The sequence below is a fragment of the Macaca thibetana genome, chromosome 6, assembly GCF_024542745.1.
Source record: "Macaca thibetana thibetana isolate TM-01 chromosome 6, ASM2454274v1, whole genome shotgun sequence".
In the NCBI taxonomy this organism is placed as follows: domain Eukaryota; kingdom Metazoa; phylum Chordata; class Mammalia; order Primates; family Cercopithecidae; genus Macaca; species Macaca thibetana.
Genome location: NC_065583.1, coordinates 21,561,328 through 21,582,208, shown reverse-complemented (window position 1 = coordinate 21,582,208; position 20,881 = coordinate 21,561,328). Strand labels below are relative to the sequence as shown.

At 45.6% G+C, this 20,881-nt stretch overlaps 1 protein-coding gene across 12 annotated transcripts in view; it reads right to left on the bottom strand.

Moving 5' to 3' along the window:
* PWWP2A (PWWP domain containing 2A) overlaps positions 1-20,098 on the bottom strand; it is a 64,819-nt gene extending 44,721 nt beyond the window's left edge. For 7 of the 12 annotated variants that reach the window (XR_007726696.1, XR_007726695.1, XR_007726694.1 and 4 more), the window contains exon 1: positions 19,449-20,092. Coding sequence is in view for 6 of the 12 variants with exons in the window: in XM_050794775.1 (XP_050650732.1) it covers positions 19,449-20,032 (584 nt within the window). In the remaining 6 variants the exon portion in view is untranslated. Of the gene's footprint in view, positions 1-5,275; positions 5,580-5,599; positions 6,373-9,142; positions 10,168-19,448 lie in introns of those variants that run through there. The other 5 variants (XM_050794776.1, XM_050794782.1, XM_050794777.1 and 2 more) reach the window with 4 other exon arrangements.
* Between the last annotated feature and the right edge of the window lie 783 nt (positions 20,099-20,881).

The window sequence follows — 20,881 nt, the reverse complement described above, 5'->3', positions numbered from 1 at the left end:
GGAGTTCAAGACCAGCCTGGCCAATGTGGTGAAACCCCACCTCTACTAAATATACAAAAAAATTAACCGGGCCTGGCAGTGTGCATCCATAATCCCATCTACTCAGGAGGCTGAGACAGGGGAATCGCATGAACCTGGGAGGCAGAGGTTGCAGTGACCTGAGATGCACCACTACACTCCAGCCTGGGCAACACAGTGAGTCTCTGTCTCAAAAAAAAAAAAAAAAAAAAAACTAAAAAAGAATAAGAGGAGACTGGCTGAGAGTGATAGTGATGGCTCATGCCTATAATCCTAGCACTTTAGGAGGCTGAGGCAGGAGGATCACCTGAGGCCAGGAATTTTGAGATCAGCCTAGGCCACATAGGCAGACCCTGTCTCTTTAAAAAATTAGCTGAGTGTGGTGACACACATCTATGGTCCCAACTACTTGGGAGGATGAGGTGAAAGGATCGCTTGAGCCCAGAAGGTCAAGCCTGAAGTGAGCCATGATGGCACCACTGCACTCCAGGCTGGATGACAGAGCGTGACTTTGCCTCAAAAAAAAAAAAAAAAAGAGAGAGAGAGACTAGCGAAGTCTTCTGTCTAGTGATGTGATTAAATGTGTCTAAATTACTTTGTTAAAAACATGGCCAGGCACGGTGGCTCACACCTGTAATCCTAGCACTTTGGGAGGCCGAGGTGGGTGGATCACCTGAAGTCAGGAGTTCAAGACCAGCCTGGCCAACATAGCAAAACCCGTTTCTATTAAAAATACAAAAAAATTAGCCGGGTGTCATGGTGGGTGCCTATAATCCCAGCTACTCATGAGGCTGGTGCAGGAGAATTGCTTGAAACTGGGAGGCAGAGTTTGCAGTGAGCCGAGATCACGCCACTGCACTCCAGCCTGGGCGACAGAGAGAGATTCTATCTCAAAAAAATAAATAAATAAATAAAAACTTAAGCACAGCTATTCTAGTCTGATCCCATCATTTAAAAATTACAAAGAAGAACACAAAAATAATTTCCTTTCCATTATATTCTCAAATATGAGCCCTTTTCCATAATGTTTAGAAAGCATACTGGTGGCCAGGCGCTGTGGCTCATCCCTGTAATCCAAGCACTGCTGGAGGCCAAAGCAGGAGTATTGTTTGAGCCTAGATGTTCAAGACATTGTCATTACTAAAAATAAAACAATTAACCAGGTGTGGCGGCACAGGCCTGTAGTCCCTACTATTCAGAAGGCTGAGGCAGGAGAATCACTTGAGACCAGGAGTTCAAGGATGCAGTAAGCTATGATCATGCCACTACACTCCAGCCTGGGCAACAGAGACCCTGTCTCTAAGGGAGGAAAAAAAAAAGAACAGGCTGGGCGCAGTGGCTCACAGCTGTAATCCCAGCATTTTGGGAGGCCAAGGCGGGTGGATCACGAGGTCAGGAGATGGAGACCAACCTGGCTAACATGGTGAAACCCTGTTTCTACTAAAAATATAAAAAATTAGCCAGGCATACTGGCATACGCCTGTAGTCCCAGCTACTCGGGAGGCTGAGGCAGGAGAATCACCTGAACCTGGGAAGCAGAGGTTGCAGTGAACCGAGATCACACCACTGCACTCCAGCCTGAGCGACAGAGACTCCTTTTCAAAAAATAAAGAAGAAAAACGGAAAAAAGAAAAGCAAGCATGCCAGAAGGGGACTGTAGGGACAAAACTTACCTACTAAAAGACTGTAACAATTTCCTCATAAGCCATCAGCTCCAGGTGCTAATGAGAAAAAAGATTAAGAAACACCCCCACCCTCCACTGTACAAGCAACTGTTACCTCATTCCCTAGTAAAATTTTGTCATTCTTCCAAATTAAAAGGGGAAAGTAGGCCGGGTGTGGTAGCTCACACCTGTAATCCCAGCACTTTGGGAGGCCAAGGCGGGCGGATCACAAGGTCAGGATATCGAGACCATCTTGGCTAACATGGTGAAACCCCATCTCTACTAAAAATACAAAAAAAAAAAATCAGACGGGCCTGGTAGCGGGCGGCTGTAGTCCCAGCTACTCAGGAGGCTGAGGCAGGGGAATGGCGTGAAACCAGGAGGCAGAGCTTACAGTGAGCCAAGATAGCGCCACTGCACTCCAGCTTGGGCGACAGAGTGAGACTCCGTCTCAAAAAAATAAAAAAAGGGAAAGTAACGCTTCACAGGTATTATCTGAAACTTCCACAGATCCTTTCAAAGCATTTTAAAGATGCTCCTATTAAACTGTAGGCCACAGTATAACAGGATGCAGGTTCAGTGGATATTCAAAAGCAAACCCATGTTAAGTGACTTCAAAAGCTACTGTCGGTCAGGCACAGTGGCTAACACCTGTGAGCCCAGCACTTTGACAGGCCAAGGCAAGAGGATCACTTGAGGTTAGGAGTTCGAGACCAGCCTGGCCAACATGGTACAACTCCTTCTTTACTGAAAATACAAAAAAATTAGCCAGGCATGGTGGTGCACACCTGCAGTCCCAGCTGCTCGGGAAGCTGAGGCAGGAGAATCTCTTGACCCCAGGAGGCAGAGGTTGCAGTGAGCCAAGATCACGCCACTGTATTCCAGTCGGGCAACTAGGTGAGACTCCATCTCAAAAAAATAAATAAAAAGAAAAAACTACTGTCACATTCATCCTATTAAGAGTTCTGCCACTTAGCATCTAGTTCATAAAAGTAGTAATAGTTTGGCTGGGCACAGTGGCTCACACCTGTAATCCCAGCACTTTGGGAGGCCAGAGCAGGCGGATAACCTGAGGTTAGGAGTTTGAGACCAGCCTGACCAACATAGAGAAACATACAAAACATTAGCTGGGCATGGTGGCACATGCCTGTAATCCCAGCTACTCAGGAGACTGAGGCAGGAGAATCATTTGAACCCGGGAAGCGGAGACTGCAGTGAGCTGAGATCATGCCATTGCACTCCAGCCTGGGCAACAAGAGCAAAGCTCCATCTCAAGAAAAAAAAAAAGTAGGCCGGGCGCGGTGGCTCAAGCCTGTAATCCCAGCACTTTGGGAGGCCGAGACGGGCGGATCACGAGGTCAGGAGATCAAGACCATCCTGGCTAACACAGTGAAACCCCGTCTCTACTAAAAAAAAATACAAAAAACTAGCCGGGCGAGGTGGCGGGCGCCTGTAGTCCCAGCTACTCGGGAGGCTGAGGCAGGAGAATGGCGTAAACCCGGGAGGCGGAGCTTGCAGTGAGCTGAGATCCGGCCACTATGCTCCAGCATGGGGGACAGAGCGAGACTCCGTCTCAAAAAAAAAAAAAAAAAAAGAAAAAGAAAAAAAAAAGTAATAATAGTTAATACTTATATAGCACTTGCTATATACAAGGCATTATTCTAAATGTGTAATTACATTAATTGATTTAATCACCACAGCAAACCTATTAGTAAAGTACTATTACTGTCCCTATTTTATAGCTGAAGAAACTAAAGCACAGAAACGGAAAGTGACCTTCCCAAGGAAGGCGATCCAGTGGCTCTCCCAGTAGAGCCAGTATATGTATCCAGGAAGTGGCCCGAAGTCAGGTTCTTAACCACAGTCTCCCCTCATTTTATTAAGTTACTTAACTTCTCCACCAAGAGAGTGAGGGAGCTAACAGGCGTGCACGCTCTTGTCTGAATCCTGAAGTGGTAGACAGGCTTCAGAATTCACAATTTTTCTGATTTTCAGGAGATAATAAGCATGCCATTATCAAGCATTTAATGTTTCAGCACTGAAATAAAATGAAAGCATACTAAATGGGATGGATAAATAGGGAAAATAGCCTTACATCACTGCAGGTCAGGTTAGGTTTTATCACCAAAAAAGAAACAAAAAAAGTCCAGTTTTCAGAACTTTTTGTATTTTCAAATTGTAGTCAACAATCTTGATAGAATTTTTAGCAAGATTAAATAATACATAATCATGAGTGCTTATACCATAGGGTCTAGAACACAGTAGGTGGGCAAAGTATTTGGTAGCTATTATATTAAAATGTATTTGATTTCATTTACTGTATGGCATTGGCTAATTTTTTAATTAAAAGCTCCAAGTATTACAAGGGCAGTCTGCAGAGTACTCAAATAGATAGGGGATGGGAGAGAAGAAGACTTTAGCAATATTAAAAACAGTGTCTTATAAAATCAACTGGTGTGGAGAAAGGCTGAAAAAATAAAGATATTTCTGACCACAAGAAAGTACTCAATCTTGGCCGGACACAGTGGTTCACACCTGTAATTACAGCACTTTGGGAGGCCCAGGCAAGTGGATCACTTGAGGCCAGGAGTTCAAGACCAGTCTGGCCAACACGGTGAAACCCCATCTCTACTAAAAATACAAAGAAAGTAGCCAGGTGCAGTGGTACACACCTGTAATCCCAGCTACTCGGGAAGCTGACACACAAAAATCACTTGAACTCAGGAGGCAGAGGTTGCAGTGAGCCGAGATTGTGCCACTGTGCTCCAGCCTGGGCAACAGAGCAAGACTCTGTCTCAATAAAAGAAAAAAAAAATTACTCAATCTTTAAAAAAAGTATATTTATCAATCTTCTTTTATAAATCACAGGCAGCTCTGGAGGGGACAAGTTTAAACTCTAATAATTTACATTTTAAGCTCCCAACCACATGCCTTCAAACAATCCTCTAAAAAAACCTTACCTGTATAATTAAGTTTGAAAATAAAAATGGAAACAACTATATAGAAAACACTTATGCTTCAGTCTTTTCAAAAGAAAAAATAACATCTGTACAGTATTCAAATTATTTAACTCCCTAAATGGAAATTCCTTTTTAAATAACTATCCAAGAAAATTATAACAGTCACAAAGTGGGCAAAATATATATATATATTTTTTTTTTTTTTGAGACAGAGTCTCACTCTGTCACCCAGGCTGGAGTACAGTGGCGCGATCTCGGCTCACTGCAAGCTCCGCCTCCCGGGTTCACGCCATTCTCCTGCCTCAGCCTCCTGAGTAGCTGGGACCACAGGCGTCCGCCACCACGCCCAGAAAATTTTTTTTTGTATTTTTTAGTAGAGATGGGGTTTCACTATGTTAGCCAGGATGGTCTCGATCTCCTGACCTCATGATTCACACGCCTCAGCCTCCCAAAGTGCTGGGATAATAGGTGTGAACCACTGTGCCTGGCTGCAAAATATTTTTAAGATCAGACAATCTTGATTTCAATTTTGTATTAATACATCACTTACAGCAACCTACTTGACATTTTCCAAATAAATCAAATGCAGTATAAAATAATCTTTTTTATGGGAGACCAAGGTGGGAGAATCACCTGAGGTTAGAAGTTGGAGACCAGCCTGGCCAACATGGTGAAACCCCATCTCCATTAAAAATACAAAAAAACTAGCCGGGCATGGTGGCACACATCTGTGGTCTCAGCTGCTTGGTAGGCTGAGGCAGGAGAATCGCTTGAACCCAGGAGGCAGAGGTTACAGTGAGCCGAGATCACATCACTGTACTCCAGACTGGGTGACAGAATGAGACTCCATCTGAAAAAAAAAAAAAAAAAAATCCTCAAAGAAAGGTTACCTAACATTTTATTTTAGTCTTTAAATCCTTTTCAAATTCAGTCATCCAGCACTGACTAAACACTGACCTGTGCTTAACAGGCTTCAAAGCTGACAATTTGTATTTCCTCTTATGAACAAGTGGGTTTCACTACTGCCAGGTCCAGGCCAATCAAGGCAAAACAGCATGTTATCTAACTTAAGATCCAGGACCATACAGAAGAAATATGATTTCCAAAAATGTCCAAAGTTCACTATATTGAACTGAAGAGTAATTAATGTTTACAACAAATAGCTGTTGCCTGGGTGAGTGAGAAACAGAGAACTCTTATTTCTAACTGCCAGGTTAACTCCCCAGCAAAACCATAAACTAAGTGGTATGGCAAAATATAGTTAAGTACATTTTAATTAGAACAAGGTTTTCAAATCCTGGAGAACTGTGTATCATTCAAAAAGCCATCTTGAATATATCTACTATTATCTAACATTTACAATTTTAGGCAATTTTGCTTAAGTAACCTCTGAGCCTTGGTGTCTATCTATGAAATGGGGATTAATAGAATTTACTTCAGCAGATTTGCCAGAATTAAATGAAACAATGTAAACAAAGTATTTGGCACAGGACTTAGCATAGAAATTGAAAATACATAGTAGCTACTATAAAATACAGAAACTAAAACGTGGCAATCTTCTTAGATGGTAGAAATATGCAGGAAAAAATAAAAATTTAAAACCTCATACAGGCCGGGTGCGGTGGCTCACGCCTGTAATCCCAGTACTTTGGGAGACCAAGACGGGTGGATCACGAGGTCAGGAGATCGAGACCATCCTGGCTAACACAGTGAAACCCCGTCTCTACTAAAAATATAAAAAAATTAGCCAGGCGTGGTGGCAGGCGCCTGTAGTCCCAGATACTTGAGAGGCTGAGGCAGGACAATGGCATGAACCCGGGAGGCGGGCTTGCGGTGAGCTGAGATCAAGCCACTGCACGCACTCCAGCCTGGGCGACAGAGTGAGACTCCGTCTCAAAAAAAAAAAAAAAAAAAAAAAATCATACATTGAAAAAACAAATATGCAAAAAAGTGAAATTAAGTATTATAGGGATTATGAGTTTTTTTTTTTTTTTTGAGACGGAGTCTCCCTCTGTCGCCCAGGCTGGAGTGCAGTGGCCGGATTTCAGCTCACTGCAAGCTCCACCTCCCGGGTTTAGGCCATTCTCCTGCCTCAGCCTCCCGAGTAGCTGGGACTACAGGCGCCCGCCACCTCACCCGGCTAGTTTTTTGTATTTTTTAGTAGAGATGGGGCTTCACCGTGTTAGCCAGGATGGTCTCGATCTCCTGACCTCGTGATCCGCCCGTCTCGGCCTCCCAAAGTGCTGGGATTACAGGCTTGAGCCACCGCGCCCGGCGGGATTATGAGTTTTAAAAGGCTAAAATCCACTATTCTATAGTAAGCCAACTACATAAAATTGGTTCAAGGGTAAAGAAATGAAAATTATGGGCTACTTAAACTTATAGATTCAGGAAATCATTTGCAAGACTAATTACCAGCTCTACAATAAGGATTTAGATCAGCCACCCAAGCTGCCCATCCCCACATATGATAGACTGCTTAGTTTGCAGTGGGGAGATCTCAGCTCACTGCAACCTTCACCTCCCGGGCTCAAGTGATTCTCATGTCTCAGCCTCCCAAGTAGCTGGGATTACAGGTGCATACCACCATGCCCGACTAATTTTTTTTGTATTTTCAGTAGAGACGGGGCTTCACTATGTTGGCCAGGCTGGTCTCGAATTCCTGGCCTCAAATGAGCCACCCACCTTGGCCTCCCAAAGTGCTGGGATTACAGGCATGAGCTACCATGACCAGCCTTAACTGGAAACCTTTAAAATAGGCTTAACAAATTGATTGTTCTATTAAATACTTTGGCAAACTACCCCCTAAAAATCAGTTATCTCCAAATGGTCCAAGAATCTTCTGTGTCAGAATCACTTTGTTTAAAATGCAAAATGATGGAATGAAGCTCAGAAATCTATGCACATTTGTTTTGACAACCACTGCCCAAAAGTGTTTAGTAAAGGCATTCTATATTAAATCTACCTAGAACGTAACTTAATCTCCAATTACTTTCTTGCAATACCTGCCACTACAGCAAGCTTCTATTCTCCTGGTACTGTGTGCCTGAATTTACTCAAGAATTTAGGGAAAACAGGATAAATAAATACCAAGAAATAATGATGCACTTTATAGACAAAAGTAACTACTAATACATTTTCCTTTTTTATCAATATGAAATTAACTCAGCCATTACAGTGAAGATAAGCACATAATATATAAACTCTTTAGCAGTCCCCACAGAAAACCTGATCTTAGGAAGATTAGACCTTGTTTCAACAAGAGCTTTACTTTAAAATAGTACACACTAAAGTACAGTCTTATTTACAGTAAGAGGTTGAAAACCTCATTAGAAACCCCAAGTACAGCCGGGCGCGGTTGTTCACGATTGTTAATCCTAGCACTTTGAGAGGCTGAGGAAGGCAGATCACGAGGTCAGGAGATCAAGACTATCCTGGCTAACATGGCGAAACCCCATCTCTACTAAAAATACAAAAAATTAGCCAGGCGTGGTGGCGGGAGCCTGTAGTCCCAGCTACTTGGGAGGCTGAGGCAGGAGAATGGCGTGAACCTGGGAGGCGGAGGTTGCAGTGAGCCGAGATCGTGCCACTGCACTCCAGCCTGGGCGACAGAGCGAGACTCTGCCTAAACAAAAAAAAAAAAAAAAAAAAAAAAAAAACCCAAGTCCAGGCCGGGCACGGTGACTCATACCGGTAATCCCAGCATTTTGGGAGGCCAAGGTGGGCAGATCACCTGAGGTCAGGAGTCCGACAGCAGCGTGGCCAACATGGTGAAACCCTGTCTCTACCAAAAATACAAAAATTAGCCAAGTATGGTGGCAGGCACCTGAAATCCCAGCTACTAGGAAGGCTGAGGCACAATTCTCTGTTTGAAGGCGGAGGTTCCAGTGAGCCAAGATCGCACCACTGCACTCTGGCCTGGGCGACAAAAGCGAGACTCCATCTCAAAAATGAAAAAAAAGGAAACCCCAAGTCCAATAAAACATGCCTGGGCCTAGTTTGTGTATAACACATCTAATTAGTGTATGAAATCTACTTTTAAGTTTTATTTTTAATTCCATAATTTATTAAAGGATTCTTTATTTATTTATTTATTTATTTTCTAGAGTAGCCTCTCCCTAGACAGAGCAGGGCTACCCCATAGACAGAGTGGCCTGGAGGATTCTTTAGACTCAGAATGAAAGCAGGTTTAATGCCCAACTAATAATCACTTCTGAAAAACATCATATTAATGCAACATGCAATGGAAGAGCTCACTCTCAACACATACTGCACAGTAGTGGGCAACCTAAAGCTGTATGAGTCAGGGAGTGACTGGCACTTGCCTCTTCTCTGTTTCACTATGTAAAGCCTTTATTGACATCTTGGCATATAAGCAAAATAATCACCAAAAAAATATTACTTGTAATGTACCACAACACAATCATTCAAGCATACTACTCGAGGGCCTAAGTTCTCAACCTGGACACTGTAGTATAAGCTACTGATACCACTACTCACTGCTTCACCAGAATGGCTGTATATTTTTCCCACCAAAAGAAGGGCTATTGCACCATACGTTTCATGGTCTCTGTAAAGAAAAGAAATCATTGTCTTGGTTTATATTTCCTCCAAAAAACAAGTAAATTTTCCACAAATTGCTTTTAAGAACTTAGTGAAAACTGAAGTTTCCTAAGAAAATCATCAATTATTTTTAATGCAACAGTACCCCCGTGTATACACACACAGTTGGTATTTGTAAAAACATCAACTCTGAAATAAACAGCTAGCTACACCCTTTAATACACACATACCACAAAATTAAAATGCACAAGCATTTTTTTAAGAGATGGGGTCTCAGTATGTTGCCAAGGCTGGTTCAAACTTCAGGGTTCATGTGATCTTCCTGCCTCAATCTCCCAAAGTGCTGGGATTACAGGCAAGAGGCACCATGCCCAGCCATACAAGTTTTTATTTATTTTTTTCTTGAGATAAGAGTCTCACTCTGTCACGGAGGCTGGAGTGCAGTGGCACGATCTCAGCTCACTGCAACCTCTGCCTCCCAGGTTCAAGCAATTCTTGTGCATCAGCCTCCTGAGTAGCTAGGATTACAGATGCACACCACCACACCCAGCTAATTTTTGTATTTTTAGTAGAGATGGTATTTTGCCATGTTGGCCAGGCTGGTCTCAAACTTCTGGCCTCAAGTGATCCACCCGCCTCAGCCTCCCAAAATGCTAGGATTACAGTCATGATCCACTGCACCCGGCTACACAAGCATTTTCAAGCATAAACCTTTACTTCATGATTCCTTGTTTCCTGTCACGTCTCCCCCTCCCCCCCAAAAAAAATGATTCAGAAAGACCTTTCAGGATTTTCCCCTTTTTTTCCTCCCATTTAAAAGCTTCTGCAGTGGCCGGGCGCGGTGGCTCAAGCCTGTAATCCCAGCACTTTGGGAGGCCGAGACGGGCGGATCACGAGGTCAGGAGATCGAGACCATCCTGGCTAACATGGTGAAACCCCGTCTCTACTAAAATATACAAAAAACTAGCCGGGCGCAGTGGCGGGCGCCTGTAGTCCCAGCTACTCGGGAGGCTGAGGCAGGAGAATGGCGTGAACCCGGGAGGCGGAGCTTGCAGTGAGCTGAGATTCGGCCACTGCACTCCAGCCTGGGCGGCAGAGCGAGACTCTGTCTCAAAAAAAAAAAAAAAAAAAAAAAAAAAAAAAGCTTCTGCAAGAAGATTTTTAAGGATTTCCAGGTGGCTTTGTAACTATGAGAAGTGAAGAACTACCTCTTCAGAAGCCTGGGCTGAAGGCTTTTGCTCTTTGCAAACAGTCTTGAGAGGTTCAATTTTCTTATGTTTGCAATTACTAAACTTGGGACTGTGTTTAAGATATAGATCTAAAAGTCTGCTAGCAGGTAAGATATCCATAATCATTTCTACTGACCCAAAACAAGGAGAGGCTTTTAAGAGAGGCCTTGATAAGGCTGTGGTTCTTGCCCTTTCAGTTTGTTCCTAAGGGAAAATAACTATTTTAAAACAAGAAATTGCAAGAGGATGCAACTGGGAAAAAATGTATATATGTCCAGAACGTAAAAACTTCTACAAAGTCCATGGATTAACAGTAAATTGCAAGTGAATAAAAGTAACAGCAGAACTATGAACAGATGAAAAGGACAAGAAAATCAACCAATTGCAATGTTGAGCTTTATTTGGATCCTAATTTGAAAACTGAACAGTCTTGAGCTATTAATTTTGACAGTCCCTTTCTTTTTTTCTTCTTTTTTTGAGTCTTGCTCTGTCACCCAGGCTGAAGTACAATGGCACAATCTCAGCTCACTGCAGCCTCCACCTCCCGGGTTCCAGTGAGTCTCTTGCCTCAGCCTCCGGAGTAGCTGGGATTATAGGCACACGCCACCAGGCCCGGCTAATTTTTACATTTTTATAGTAGAGATAGGATATTACCATGTTGGCCAGGCTGGTCTCAAACTCCTGCCCTCAAGGGATCCACCTGTGTCAGCCTCCTAAGATGCCAGTCAACAGTCTGACATTCTAACAGTGACTGAATATTTGATGATATAAAAGAATTATTGCTATTATTTCAGGTGTAATAATGGTAGTAAGATTGTTGTTTTTAAAGTCCTTATCTTTTTAGATATCTGCACTGGCCAGGCGTGGTGGCTCAAGCCTATAATCTCAGTACTTTGGGAGGCCACTACGCCCGGCTAAGTTTTGTATTTTTAATAATGACAGGGTTTCATCGTATTGGTCAGGCTGGTCTTGAACTCCTGACCTCAGGTGATCTGCCCACCTCGGCCTCCCAAAGTGCTGGTATTACAGGCGTGAGCCACCACGCCTGGCATTTTTTTTTTTCTTAACTCGCCAGGCACGGCGGCATGAGCTTCTAATCCCAGGTACATGGGAGGCTGGGGGGAGGATCGCTTAGGCCCAGGAGTTCAAGGCTGCAGTAAGCTATGATCACACCACTGCACTCCAGTCTCTGTGAAAAAGTGAAACCCTGTCTCTAAATAAATAAATAAAATAATCATTAAGACAGTTTAGAATCCTGAAGGGATGCTTATTATATGTCAAAATTTAAAAAGCTAAGATTAAGGACAAAATGAGAACAGGAAAACCCAAACTAAATTTGTGGGGTTAATTGATTATTCTCATCTGCTAGCATTTAGACTATTGTCATTAGACATTGCTAATGAGCTCTGAAGCAGGCAGGTAATTTAAAGGAAGAGAGCTGGGTATAAAATATAAAACAACAGTGGCCGGGTGCTGTAGCTTACGCCTGTAATCCCAACACTTTGAGAGGCTGAGGCAGATGAGCCTGGGCAACAAGGCAAAACCCTGTCTCCACCAAAAAGACGCAAATTAGCCGGGCATGGGGGCATGCACCTGTTGCTGCAGCTATTTGGGAGGCTGATGTGGAAGGATTGCTCCAGCCCAGGAGGTTGAGGCTGTAGAGTGTGCCATTGCATTCTGGCCTGGGTGACAGAGCAAGACCCTTTCTCAAAAAAAAAACGGAAAAAAAAAAAGAAAAACCAGTGGAGGAGCACAGAGTAAGCTAGAGAATGCATGCTTCACTTAAAGGCATCCAGTTTTTTTCCTTTGTTTGTTTGTTTGTTTTTGAGATAAGAGTTTCACTCTGTTGCGCAGTGGTGCGATCTCGGCTCACTTCCAGCTCCACTTCTCGGGTTCACGCCATTCTCCTGCCTCAGCCTCCCAAGTAGCTGGGACTATAGGCTCCCGCCACCGCGCTCGGCTAATATTTTGTATTTTTAGTAGAGACAGGGTTTCACCATGTTAGCCAGGATGCTCTCGATCTCCTGACCTCGTGACCACCTGCCTCGGCCTCCCAAAGTGCTGGGATTACAGGCGTGAGCCACAGCGCCTAGCCCCAGTTTTTTTTTAGACAGAGGCTCACTCTGTCAACTGGACTGGAGTGCAGTGGTGCGATCTCTGCTCAATGCAGCCTCCACCTCCCAGGTTCAAGCAATGGCCCTGCCTCAGCCTCCTGAGTAGCTGAGATTATAGGTGCATGCTGCCACGCCCGGATAATTTTTTGTATTTTTAGTAGAGACGGGGTTTCGCCATGTTGGTCAGGATGGTCTTGAACTCCTGACCTTAGATGATCCACCCGCCTCGGCCTCCCAACTTGCTGGGATTACAGGCATGAGCCACCATACCCGGCCAGGCATCTAGTGTTAAGTAAATACAATGCTAAACAAAATCTGATTTTAACCAGATACTAAAAATATCCTCAAAATCACTGTGTCATTTATGGGCCAAAGAAAACTACCTAGAAGACAGAAAGGAGGACGTAACAAACCAGGATGGTACAGGGAAAACCAGGCCACCTGGTCATTCTGTTCATTTTACGTATAAATTGAGGCATAAAGTTTGTTTGCTTGTGTCTAAGTGAACTGTCCAAAGCTAAATCAATTAGCCTAAGAACTAGGAAATGGAGCTTAGTAAGGCACAATGATTTGCCCAAAGTCACAGTGCTAATAGGAGAGGCTAGTACCAATATTAGAAATTAAAGCCCAGGCCAGGAGCAGTGGCTCATGCCTGTAATCGCAACACTTTGGGAGGCTGAGGCGGAGGACTGCCTGAGGTCAGGAGTTCGAGACCAGTCTGGCCAACATGATGAAACTCCGTCTCTACTAAAATACAAAACAATGAGCCGGTCATGGTGGCGGGCGCCTGTAATCCCAGCTACTCAGGAGGCTGAGGCAGGGGAATTGCTTGAACCAGGGAGGCAGAATTTGCAGTGAGCCAAAGTCACGCCATTGTACTCCAGCCCCGGTGACAGGAGCAAGACTCTGTCTCAAAAAAAAAAAAAAAAAATTAAAGCCCAAGCACCCTAACACTCTGTCCAGGTCAATAATTTATTTTTTAGTACCACTTTCTTTTCTTTCTTGAGTTATATGTGTTCAGCTCCTTTTTTTTCACAGAATGATTCTCCTCAAAAATGTGTTCTCCAACCAAGTAAGTCTGAAAATAACGCAAAAAATAATAATACAACAGGGAAGGGAAGCATTTCAAATGATTACGAAAGCAGACTCTTAGTCATCCACACACATATTAAATCCTGTGTTCTAGACTCAAACACCTTTTCCACACAGTAGATAGCTCTTCCAATTTTACAAAGACATTTCTGTACCATGCATAATGTCAGCATAAAATATGGAAGAAATTTATAAAAGCAATAACTAGCCCTTTTGAAGACAGAAGAAAAGCACAAATACATTACACATTTAGTCTCCCAAATGTTAATCTCACTGGAGAGGCAAGAACCAAAACTTCAGAGCTTACTATGTATTCCCCAGTATTCAGCTAAGGAACTAGTGGAGTCTCCAGAGCCAGGTTTCACGGCTTTTACCCAACTAAAGAATCTGCTTGGCTCCAACACCCATATCCTTTATATTGTTTCCACACAGGCAATGAAATCAAGAGAAGCACTAACTTTCAGAAATATGCAACTTTCAGAAACATGCCATTCTTTACTTTCTGCTTAAACTAAAACTTAGCCCAACTGGCTTTCTAACATTCAAGTAGAAAAAGCAGAGGTTTTAGAATGGGATCAACCTACATTTGAATCCTTGCTTTGCCACTTACAAGTTAACTGGCCAAATTAAATGAGCTTCCATTTCCTTCTGTGTAAATTAAAAACACTACCAAGGTTATTAAAAAAACTAAAGCATGAGGTACAATGTCTGGCATATAATGGGCACTCAGTAGAAAGCTCCTAATTTTTTACCTAGAGGTTGAATTCAATGGCCAATTCAAATAAGATACAAATTACTTTAAAGCAACTGATGAATATAGCCTTAGTAGAGTCTAAAGTATCTTGGCTGGGTGCAGTGGCTCACGCCTGTAATCCCAACACTTTGGGAGTGTAGAAGTGGGAGGATGGCTTGAGGCCCAGGGTTCAGACCTGGCGCAGTGGCTCATGCCTGTAATCCCCAGCACTTTGGGAGGCTGAAGCAGGAGGATCACTTGAGGTCAGGAGTTCGAGATAAGCCTGGCCAACATGGTGAAACCCCGTCTCTACTACAATCCCTTGAATCCTGGAGGCCGAGGTTGCAGCGAGCCAAGATCACACTACTGCATTCCAGCCTGGGTGACAGAGCAAGACTCTGTTTCAAAAAAAAAAAAAAAAAAAAAAGCGTTCAGGCCAGGCGCAGTGGCTCATGCCTGTAATCCCAGCAGCTGGTGGGACGATCACCTGAGGTCAGGAATTCAAAGACCAGACGGCCAACATGGTAAAACCCTGTCTCCACAAAAATATTTGCCGGGCGTGGTGGAACATGCCTATAATCCCAGCTACTCGGGAGGCTGAGGCAGAAGATCATTTAAACCCAGGAGGCCGAGGCTGCAGTGAGCCGATATTGTGCCACTGCACTCCAGCCCGGGGAACAAAGTGAGACTCAGTCTCAAGAAAAAAAAAAAAAAGGGTTCAACCAGCCTGAGCAACATGGTAAGACCCCCATCTCTACAAAAAAAATTTTTTTAATTAGCCAAGTGTGGCCAAGTGCAGTGGCTCACGCCTAAAATCCCAGCACTTTGGGAGGCCAAGGCAGGCGGATCATGAGGTCAGGAGGTCAGGAGTTTGAGACCAGCGTGTCCAATATGGTAAAACCCTGTCTCTACTAAAAAATACAAAAAAATTGGCCAGGCATGGTGGCATGCACCTGTAGTTCCAGCTACTCAGGAGGCTGAGGCAGGAGAATCACTTGAACCTGGGGGGCAGAGGATGTAGTGAGCTGAGATCGCACCACCGCACTCCAGCCTGGGTGACAGAGCGAGATTCTGTCAAAAAAAAAAAAAAAGAGCACAAACTCAGTAGCCCTGGGTTCCAGCCTAGTCTCTGAAACAGACTGGCAGTCATGTCTCTATGCTGGATCTCAAGGTTTCGTTTGGATGAAAATATAGCTGGCTGGCTGCAATGGCTCATGCCTGTAATCCCAGCATTTTGGGAGGTCAGAATCAGAGGATCACTTGAGCCCAGGAGCACGAGACCAGTCTGAGCAACATAGTAAGACCCCCATCTCTACAAAAGATACAAAAATGGGGCTGGGCGCAGTGGCTCACGCCTGTAATCCCAGCACTTTGGGAGGCCGAGACGGGCGGATCACGAGGTCAGGAGATCGAGACCATCCTGGCTAGCACAGTGAAACCCCGTCTCTACTAAAAAATACAAAAAAATTAGCCGGGCGAGGTGGCGGGCGCCTGTAGTCCCAGCTACTCGGGAGGCTGAGGCAAGAGAATGGCGTGAACCTGGGAGGCGGAGCTTGCAGTGAGCTGAGATCCGGCCACTGTACTCCAGCCTGGGTGACAGAGCGAGACTCCGTCTCAAAAAAAAAAAAAAAAAAAAAAAGATACAAAAATGGGCTAGGCATGGTGGCTCATGACTGTAATCCCAGCACTTTGAGATGCCGAGGTGGGCAGATAACCTGAGGTCAAGAGTTAGAGACTAGCCTGGCCAACATGGTGAAACCCCTGTCTCTACTAAAAATATAAAAATTAGTCAGGCGTGGTGGCGGGTGCCTGTAATCCCAGCTACTCGCGAGGATGAGGCAGGAGAATCGCTTGAACCCAGGAGGTGGAGGTTGCACTGAGCTGAGATCACACCACTTCACTCCAGCCTGGGTGACAGAGTGAGACTCCGTCTCAAAAAAAGGGAAAAAAAAAGTTAGCCAGGCGTGGTGGTGTGCACTTGTAGTCCCAGCTATTTGGGAAGCTAAGGTGGAAGAATGCAGTGAGCTATGATCCTAGCACTGCACTCCAGCCTGAGCAACACAGCGAGACCCTACCCTTCAAAACAAAACAAAACAAAACAAACAAACAAAAAAAACAATCTCCTAGATCCATCAGTAAACCTCAAAATTGCACATGAAAGTGTGCAATCAATATTAGTGCAAATTACAAAATATACTGGCTGGTCCGTTTTCCCGGATGAAACTATAAAAAAAAGGAAATTCAACTAGTCAATCATTAGTCCAATAAGAATTCCTTGAATTGCTATATTTTAGAGTCACTGTGTTTTATTTCCTCAACATTTCCACAATTATTTTTTTAAGACAGGGTCTCGTTCTGTCACCCAGACTGGACTGCAGTGGCATGATCTTAGCTCACTGTAACCTCCACCTCCGGGGCTCAAGAGATCCTCCCACCTTAGCCTCCCAAGTAGCTGGCACCACAGGCACAAGCCACCATGCCCAGCTAAGTTTTATATTTTTTTTTTTGGTAGAGGGTTTTACCATGTTGCCCAGGCTCCTCTGGAACTCCTGCACTCAAGTGATCTGCCTGCCTTGGCCTCCCAAAGCACTGGGCGCCTATAATCCCAGCTACTCAGGAGGCTGAGGCAGGAGAATTGCTTCAGCCCTGGAGGCAGAGGTTGCAGTGAGCCGAGATCGCACCTCTGTACTCCAGCCTGTGTGACAGAGCAAGACTCCGTCTTCGAAAAAATAAATAAATAATAATAATAATAATAGGATCCTTTCACTTCAGAATATTCAAATGGAAAAGGTTCATATTAGGAATAGCTCCTCCAATAAAAGAAATTGCTGTTTCTAGGCACTGATAGCAAGAGACCAAAACTCAATTGCAATTCTCTACCAAAGAAAATTTTTAAAAAATAAAGCACTAACACAATGAGCACTTATCCATTCCATTTCCAAAATCAACTTACCTTCTGCACCTTCCTTTTGCAGATTTGAAATCCAGATTCTCACACAATCACTGGCCATCTCTTCTGTTTCATTCAACAGCATACACACCACTGAGTGTCTCTCACTATTAAATACATTAACAGAGTCCGGGCGAGGTGGTTCATGCCTGTAATCCCAGCACTTTGGGAGGCCAAGGTGGGTGGATCACCTGAGGTCAGGAGTTTGAGACCAGCCTGACCAACATGGTTAACCCCATCTGTACTAAAAATACAAAATTAGCCCCCAGTTACTTGGGAGACTGAGGCAGGAGAATCGCTTGAATCAAGGAGGTGGAGGTTACAGTGAGCTGAGCTGAGATCACACCACTGCACTCCAGCCTGGGCAACAACAGCAAAACTCCGTCTCAAAAAAAAATAAGTAAATAAATAAAATACATCAATAGAAAGTACACTCACCTTATTCTGCTTTCTAATTATGAAAACAGAAGTGCAGGCTGGGCGCAGTGGCTCATGCCTGTAATTTCAGCACTTTGGGAGGTCGAGGCAGGAGGATCGCTTGAGCCCAGGAGTCTGAGACCAGCCTGGGCAGCACAGCAAGACCCCGTCTCTATTAAATAAGTAAACAAACAAACATAAACAGAAGTGCAAATGCCCTAATCCAAAATTATTTTTAAAAAAGATACTTGAGGCCTGGCACGATGGCACATGCCTGTAATCCCAGCCCTTTGGGAGGCTGATACGGGTGGATAACCTGAGGTCAGGATTTCAAGACCAGTCTGGCCAACATGGTGAAAACCTGTCTCTCCTTAAAAAGTACAAAAATTAAACCAGCGTGGTGGCGCGCACCTGGAGTCCCAGCTACTTGGGAGGCTGAGGCTGGAGTCTCAGCTACTTGGGAGGCTGAGGCTGGAGAATCGCTTGAACCCAGGAGGCAGAGGTTGCAGTGCGACGATATGGCACCACTGCACTCCAGCCTGGGGGACAGAGTAAGACTCCGTCTCAAAAAAAAAAAAAAAAAGATATTTGAGATTAAATAATACAGAGTAACTGCTCTCATCTTCCCGCCGCAAACACCATACTTTAATATGAAATTTTAAATGGCTTTTTTCCCCAAATGGGAAAGAAGGATTCCTGTGTCTTGATGGGAAAGCAAGCAGTTTAAGAGTAAAACATACTAATAAGCCATGGCAAACAGGTGAGATACCATCAGAGTGTGCGCTATTGTAGGAAACAGAATGGAAAGGCGTGAATGGGAGTCTCTGCACTTCATATCTGCAAAAGAAGAGAATAAAAAGGTTAACTCCAGATTTAGAACAGGTTTATTCCCCTGTTTAAAGCAGAGCCCAAAAACATTTTAAATCAAAAAATGAAAATGTGCTGGCTAAGCCAAATTTGTAAATGAACTCAACCTTCTTGTCCTTAGTATATAAACGGTATCCCAGGTGTTAGAAGTTATTTGAACATTTTTATGCTACACCACCTTGACATTAAAGGATTTTTTGAAATCTCCAATCTCTTCTTTAAACTTTTCTTAAAACTATCATTAAAATTAGCAAAATATGCTTCTCTATTGAATGGTTAACCTAACGGGAATGACTTCTAACCGTAAGAATCACAGTTAAAAGGTTCATTTTAACAAATGCTCTTCCCCCTGTAAGGAGTGACAGGTAACCTTTTGGGATCCCCAATGTACACACCCCTTTCTCCAGCCCTGCTAAAGTTAAACGTTGATTTGAGGACAGACAAGTGCCTCCTCGCAAGGATTGCCTCCCTCCCCCTGTCCAACACGCCGTTCTCTGCAATAATCCATCTGCATCTTGCATTAACCCACCCGCCCAGTGCCGGTGAGTCCAGGCCAAGTCGCAGAAGGCCAGGAGTGAGGGGTGAGACCTGTGAGCCCATCTGCACCCGCGCCCTCCCACCTGGTGGCACACCTGCCCCGCAGGCGCCCACCTGGGGCCGGGACCGCCCTCTCCCGGTCTCGCGCGCCTGCCCCACTCGGAGCGCGCCACGCGCCGCGCAGGACCAGAGGGCGGGGCCCCGGGCAGCAGGGAAGCGAGGGCTCGGGGAGAGGGGGCCGCCCGGGCTCACTCCCTCCCTGGGGACCCAGCGGACCGGAGCGTGCTGGGGGCGGGAGCGGTACCTTTTGGACAGATCCATGAGGACCCCGGAGAAGAGCTTCTCCCCGAGGCGGAACGACACGACGAGCGCGTCCTCAATGATGTGGTCCAGCGTGACCCGCACCTCCGAGCCCGGGATCAGTTGCGACACCGTGGAAACCCCGCCCGCCGGCGGCACGAGCGCCAGGGCTACGGGCTGAGGCAGCGGCGGCTCCTCGCGCTCCTCGGGTGCCGGGGGCTGCTCCGGTGGCGATGCTGGAGAAGGTGGAAGTTCGGGCCCTCCCTGAGGCGCGGCTGCAGCCGACTCCGCCACCCGAACGGACAGTTTCTCCTCAGCCTCCAGCTCCGGCCCCGCCGCCTCTGGGCTGCGGGCGAGCTCCCCCGGCGGCGGCGGTGGCGGCGGGAGCGGCGGTTCGTCGGCCTGAGGAGCGGACTGCTGCCCGTCGGTCTCGCCATCCGGCACAGACGCTTCAGTGGCCGTGACCGGGAGGGGGTCAGTGCCGGCCTCACTGCCGGGGATGGGCTCCATCTCCGGCTCGGCCTCGCCGGCGCCCCCCTCCCCGGGGGACGCTGCAGTCGCTGCCGCCTCTGCAGCCACGGCCGCCATTTTCTTCCTGGCTTCTCCCTCCTCCAACTCCGGCTGCAGCGGCGGCGGCGGCGGCAGCGCTGCTTGGTTCCCTGGGCCTTCCCCTCCCTCCCGCGAACACTTTCGTCCCGCCCTTTCCCTGATGCTCGTTTTTGGCACCTCGCCATTGGTTCCATTCTACACCCCTCCCGCACTTGTGATATTCCATTGGCCGGGGTGGACGTCTATCATCTAGTCAGTCCATCCTTCCCACGCAGAGTAGGAACTTCTCATTGGCCAGATGTGTTGTCAAGTGTGGAATCTGAGTGGAGGAATAGGGGGCGTAATCCAAGGGGGCGGGGGAAGTCACAAAAGAGGAGCCATATACTCATCCCCTCTTGCTATTGGCTGGAAGAGGAAATAAAGTTTTATGGTTGGCTTACGCTCCTGCCCATTATCAGTCAGGTCTTCGGAGGTGGGAGAAAGGAGGGAATCATGTGGCGTGCTACTTCTTTCAAAGGCGCCGAGGGGAGGAGTAACTAGGGAATGCGGGAGGGGAACCGCTTCCCAAGAATCTCTGCGCAGAGATCCTTAGAATAAATGTTATTTCTAGGCGCGGACTTCTTGCGACCGCGTGTGGGCACGACAGGCTTCTCTGGGAAAGACAACTAAAGTTTGAAATATAATCCTACCGACACTTTTTGAGTGCCTACTATGCTAGTCACTGCACTAGGTGCTGGGGAATAGAATATTCAAGACGTTCTCCATAACCTCATGGCAGCTGGCTCACGGCAGCCACTCCAGCTGCCATAAGGAGTACGAGGAGTGTTTTCATTGACTTCTAGGAGTACGATGAGTATTTTCCTTGACTTCTCTCCACTTCCTAGGAAC